This window comes from Sinocyclocheilus rhinocerous, unplaced genomic scaffold, assembly GCF_001515625.1.
Source record: "Sinocyclocheilus rhinocerous isolate Xijiao unplaced genomic scaffold, SAMN03320098_v1.1 scaffold969, whole genome shotgun sequence".
Classification (NCBI taxonomy): domain Eukaryota; kingdom Metazoa; phylum Chordata; class Actinopteri; order Cypriniformes; family Cyprinidae; genus Sinocyclocheilus; species Sinocyclocheilus rhinocerous.
The window spans coordinates 206,127-212,345 of record NW_015664218.1 but is presented as its reverse complement, the minus strand read 5'-3'; the positions used below and the strand labels follow the sequence as shown (position 1 = coordinate 212,345).

At 37.8% G+C, this 6,219-nt stretch overlaps 1 protein-coding gene across 1 annotated transcript in view; it reads left to right on the top strand.

Annotated features, from left to right (window-relative positions):
* Window positions 1-5,097, top strand: part of LOC107730010 (eukaryotic translation elongation factor 1 epsilon-1-like) — a 14,912-nt gene extending 9,815 nt beyond the window's left edge. The window contains exons 3-4 of the mRNA XM_016540756.1: window positions 1,825-1,920; window positions 3,711-5,097. Coding sequence (XP_016396242.1) covers window positions 1,825-1,920; window positions 3,711-3,854 — 240 coding nt within the window. The 3' untranslated portion in view covers window positions 3,855-5,097. The remainder of the gene's footprint in view (window positions 1-1,824; window positions 1,921-3,710) is intronic.
* The last annotated feature ends 1,122 nt before the right edge of the window (window positions 5,098-6,219 follow it).

Here is a 6,219-nt window from a genome sequence, read left to right as displayed (position 1 = left end):
TCCGTGTGCTTCGGATGTGTGCGCTCAGAAAACCGCATATAAGAAGTTTAAACTCACATGGTTTAAAATGCATGATTTCAGCGAGATAAACATGCTAATCAGAACCAAAACAGATGTTTTTAGCAGGTATGAGCTGTAATGAAGCAGCTCTATTCTGAAAAAGGGGGCGGGGAGCAGTAGCTCATTTGCATTTAAAGAGCCAGGCCCGAAAAACAGCGTGTTTCTGCTTCCACTCAAAATAGGCATTTTCAAAATGATATAATAAATGATCTGTGGGGTATTTTGAGCTGAAACTTCACAGAAGCATTCTGGGGACACCAGAGACTTATATTACATATTGTAAAAAGGGGCATAATATTTCTCCTTTCAAGAAATTTTTACTTTATCCAGCAGGGATGGATTAAATTGATCAAAAGTGACCATAAAGACATTTATAATTACAGAAGACTTTTATTTCAAATAAATAAAATAATCCTGAATGTTTTCAACATAAATTATAATAGAAACATTTTTCTTAAGCACCAAATCCGCATATTAGAGTGATTTCTGAAGGATTATGTGACACACTGAATCCTGGAGTGATGGCTCCTGAAAATTCAGCTTGGCCATTACAGGAATAAATTACATTTTAAAATGTATTAAGATAGAAAACAGTTGTTTTAAATTGTAATAATATTTCACAATATTGATGTTTTTACTGTAATTCTGGTCAAATAAATGTAGACCTGATTAGCATAAGAGATTTCTTTTAAAACATTAATATCTTTGGAATTCCAATTATTTATGAATGTGTCATATGAACAATTAGACATTAATAAGACTGATGTAAGTCTCAAAAACTAAGGATCACATCTCAGGTTCTTGGTTAATTTCAAATCAGACATAAAATACTTGCAGTACAGTGAGTTTAAGACTGATTCACTGAGTCATCATGGGTTACTTTGTGTGTGTTTTTGCATGCAGTGAGCAAAGCAGACAACAAAAATGCCATTTAGCAGTGAAAGAAACACTCATGCGGTTTAAATGCGTAATTAACAAACGTCTCAATGTGGTGAATCTGATAAACCACATACTTATGCAAATAAACCAGTGGTGATTGGATTTTAAATTGGACCAAATTCTACTTATAAAGTCTACCAAGTGTAGTATGTGGTCATTTTATTCTCAGTCTGGAGCCCTGTTAAACTGCCAGCAGCTGTGAACTCTTAAAGGGGTCATATGATGCTTTTTTAAAGATCATTATTTGGTGTATTTGGTGTAACAGAATATGTTGACATGCTTTAATGTTCAAAAAACACATTATTTTTCAAATACTGTACATTATTGTAGGTCCTCTATGCCCCGCCTCTCTCAAACGCTTCGTTTTCTACAAAGCCCCCTCCTTTGACAAGCGCAGTCTGCTCTGATTGGCCAGCTGACCCAAGCGAATATCTCTTTGGTTTTGAGATTTTAGTCTTTGCAACTTCAGGGATCTTATCTATGCACAATCAGCTTGTAACACTCCAAAGAGAACGGAAAACTTGAAATCGCATCATATGACCCCTTTAAACTGCAGTAAATGGTACAACAGTGTTCTAACAGTAACAGTGCCTTTATATGTTGGTGATCCTGCTAAACTATTCAAGAAACAATCAATTTCCTTGTAAATATACCATATAATGTGCTTTGTTTAAAGCAAGCTTTCAGTCTGAACATGTTGAATGCATCTGAAGATTTATTCCTTTATTCGTATGCATGGCCTTTTGAGATCATTAACCCTCCAAAATTCCCATTTTTGGCAGCACAGCAGGCCCAGAGTGACGTCCTTTTATACTTCCCTTGTAGGATCTTAACCAGTACCTGAAGGACAAAGTTTACTTGACTGGGAACGTCTTCACACTGGCAGACATCCTCATGTATTACGGAATTCACCACATTGTTGTAAGTCCCTCAGCGGTGAACTTCAGTCGTTTGAGAGAAGTGATACAGAGCTCCCAATTAAAGCAGTAAGACGCTTAAAGCACAGGAGAAATTTAACACAGCAGAAAAGATGAGACATATAGTGATGTCATTTCCCAGGACAGCAGCCAAGGAAGTTTAAGGAGCCTGAAGGAGCCCATTGAGAAAGGAAGAAAGGGATTAAATGAGAATTAGAGGGAAATGGAATAGAAGATCACATCTCTCCATGTCAGTGTTTGTAATTGACTGACTAAATGACTGACAGAGAGTTGTCATTTCCCAGAAGGCATTAGTATGTCACTTTGTTTAAATCTCTTGAAGATAAGGTCAGTTAGACATTTTCTTAAAAAAAAAAAAAAGATTCACCCCTTGGTAATTTCATTTTTTTTATATTGTACAACATTGGACTGCAGAGGAACTTGTTTGACTTTTAAAACTGATAAGCAGATTTTTATTTTTTTTTTCATGTAAAAGTAGATACAAATGTCTGGAAAATTTACTACCGTTATTAAACCCACAATAATGTATCTGTATTCACCATTCTTCAAGAGTTAGTAGATTTCCCCTTTTTTGCTGTATGATGCACAGTGTTTGGCTTTTGACAAACATGGCGTTTAGTCTGATGGCCAGAAAGTTTATTTATACTATAGTCAATTGAAAGCCATTGACTACTTTTGCTTATTTATGTGAGTTGTATAACCAGTTGCATCACTGTGACAAATAAGAATTTCCAAGATAAGGGCCTTTCACACCGAGCGCAATTAAGCGATGCAAATGTACGACGTAATGATTTTCTTGACTCAAAACAGTAGATCCCTGTGGACCTATTTACACCATGCATGATCAATCGAGGCGTGACAAAGTGAGATTTTTTTTTTATCGACTAGTGTGCCAATATTTTTATTTTTCGTCACCCCATGATGAAACAAGCCATCCAATTAGATTTTATGCTGCCTTCACGTGCTATCGGAAACTTCCTACTTGTGAAGTTGTAATCACGAGTTAGTGTTCAAGAACAGAAAAGAACAGAAATCATGGTGGACGGCTCATTCGTGAGTTCACTCTTGCCAGTTTCTTGGGGAAATCTCATTAAAGCCAAAAGGTACAGAAGATATTTAGTCAATATCCAACAGGTTTTGAATGAGAGCGTAGCATCCCATTCATTGGTAAACATTCACTGGCATATAAATATTCAGCTGGCTGACGATTCCTAATTTCGGTCAAATAAATGCTATTTTCGCTGTGTTCAGTAATGCAATATGCATAAAATGGTTATTTATATATGCAAATATACTATATGTAACTTCAGGAGAAAGCAATGTAGATGTTGTGGGAAAAACTAAAAATGCATTCTCAGTAAACGCCTCCTATTGTGCAGGCATGAATTAGCTGAAGGTGATTCATCATTTCGCATTTGGTGAAAGCACCAATTCGCTTCACTTTTTTGCATTGCTCTCAGTGTGACAGGCTCATAGAAGTCTAATTTTAAGATTTTCTTAAACACTTTAAGACACTTTTTTTACCTTTTACAGTTGACCCAAAGTGTGCCATATTAAAGAGTGATTTTTTTTTTTTGCATTGTATACTTCTATAAAATGCTGTATATATAATTTAGTAATATGTCAATATCATCTTAATTTAAATAAACACTGTAAAAAATAAATAATGCCTAAGCAGGCAAAGACACTGTACTGGATGTCTTTGTAGTGTTATGCACATTTCTTTTTTACCTTTATTGTTCACTGTCTCATGTTTCCTTTACTTTTTCTTAGGTGGAATTGGCTGTACAGGAGAAAGAGCGATATCTGAATGTCACCAGGTGGTTCGATCATATCCAGCACTATCCAGGTGTACGACACCATTTGCCTCCTGTGGTGGTTTTGAGGAACAGAGTTTACCCAAGTGGTCACCACTGAAAACCTCGGTAACATCTTGTGGGTTGTCAAATAATCCAGACCTTAAGGTCACAATACCAATGCTCAACTGACACAGAGCTGTCCCATTGTGTTACACCACAACCCTGACATTAACCCAAACAGTCAGGACAAGTAAAGCAGGTCTTTTCCTTTTTTGTGTGTGTGTGTGAGAGAGCTAGTTTATGTCCATTAGTAGTGTTATTTAATATGTGTTTAGAATGAGTGTAGTTTGTGGAAGGTTTATTCAAATTATGTGGATTGGAGTACCTCAGCATGAACAATAAGAATAGTGGCTGTGGTTAAAATAAAACTTTTACTAATGGAAAAGCAGTTGATTTGAATTTTAACCTGTATATGAAACAAGAGTAAATCTATTAATAGCTTTTTCAGATAAGTTACTCATTACTTAAGATAATATGGATATCCCTTACATCAAGCCACACATATCTTTCCTCATTTGGCATTTTCTTCTGCCATTCGCCTATTCTCCTAGTCTTGGCACTGGTGTGGGCAGTAGTCTGGGGTTTGACAGGATGTCATGTTCTTGCTCTGGGGCAGTGGGCAGACTACCAGCTGTAGCCGCACAGACAGCACTGGTGTGTTCTGGTTTTCTTGTGCTTTTCACTCCACCCACAACCAGTGTGTCATTTTCTCCCCAAAATCCCCTTCTGTCATAGCTGTGAATTTCTTTAGACACTTAAAGTGTTCAACTGCTTAATCCGCTTCTGTGTTATATAAATCACTGGCTGTGTCAAAGGTTTTCAATATTCAAAATGTTTTTGAATGAGGCGTTGTTGTAGAAGATCTGCGCTTGTGAATTTTCACGGCACAAAATTAAAGCATTTTTATAAAAGGTTCAAGACAAAAATACCTTTCCAGTTCCAGGAGACTTGTTCCTGAGAACATAGTAGCTTCATTGATCATAAAAGGTTGATTCAAAACATCTTTCGGGAAACCGAGCGCTTCATGCAACGTATAACATGTGGCCAATCTGGTTTGGAGCTGCTCTGTCCGTAGCCTTTATTATGGAAAGTCCTCTTCTTATGAAAGGGAGATGTGTTTTTGCACGTTTACTTATCTGCTGTGCATATGCTGACAGAAAGATCCCTCTGTTCTTTTTATTATACTTCCTTTCCTGTAAGCCGCTTTTATGAAATGTGTGCTGTTCTCAAGCTCAAGTTTGTGTTCTTTAATGTCAACAGAATGTTGTCCTGTGCCAATAAATGAAAAAGGGAAAACAGAACTATCAGTGTCCTTTTTTACGAGTCCTCCTTATGGATATATGACACACCCCATTTTTTGCAGAATTCGAAGAATTTCCATCTGACATTCAGTGTGTTCATAGAGGAACCACAGCGGAACAAAGCAATGTGTGTTTGTGGAATAGCAAACTGAAGAAGCGACAAATCTTGCAGTCATCAGAACAGGCCTTGTGACCAGATAATGGAGGTATCCACAGTGGAGTCTCTGTCTGCATGTTTATTTCTGTCTCCAGATTTAATTGGGTGGCTAATCTAAAAGAGGCTTCCCTCATCAAAATTAAATTTATCGCCTCTTTCACGTCCACAAAAGATGACCAAACCACATCATGTAGCAGCTGCTCCTGAATGGCGGTCTTTTAAGGAGATTTTAACTGAAGTTTTCCACATTTTCAAACATCAGCTCAGGTGTCATGGGGTCACTGTTGCTTTAAAAAAGTGACGTGACATGTGGCCAAGTATGGTGACCCATACTTGGAATTAGTGCTCTGCATTTAACCCATCCAAAGTGCACACACACAGCAGTGAACACACACACACCGTGAACACACACCCGGAATTGAGGAAGATGAAAGATGTTTTAAGTAGCGAAAGATCCACAGCAGGAGGTGTAGGACACTCCAATTATTTTGGGCCTTTGTCCTTATGCAGAGTTAAGAGGCAATTCAGTCTTCATGGGTGGACTTATTTGATTTCAGTTGCACTTCTGCTCGTTCATTGAATTCTGGCGATTAATTTGCCTTGCAGTTCTCAATAAGTCAAAGTTCAAGAGGTTTGGGGCATTAGCTCTCACATGCCGGTTCATCTCACATGCAGCATGCCACAAGGTCAACAAACCACCTATTGCTTTCCCAAATGGCTGCAGGGACTTCAAGAAGAGCAGGGCGTAGCAAACTTAGGTGCTCTAGGATGTTATGCTTTTCTTTTGATGCCGCAGGATCTTGATGAAAAAGACTTAAGTAGCACAGCATGACAACTGTGCGGTACTTCTGGAAAGTTGAGTTCTGTAACAGAAGAACAGGGATTCCTGGTTCTAGAACGAAACAGGCTTGCATCATTGACACTGCTACAGACCACAATGGATAGACGGATACACATTGACTTTG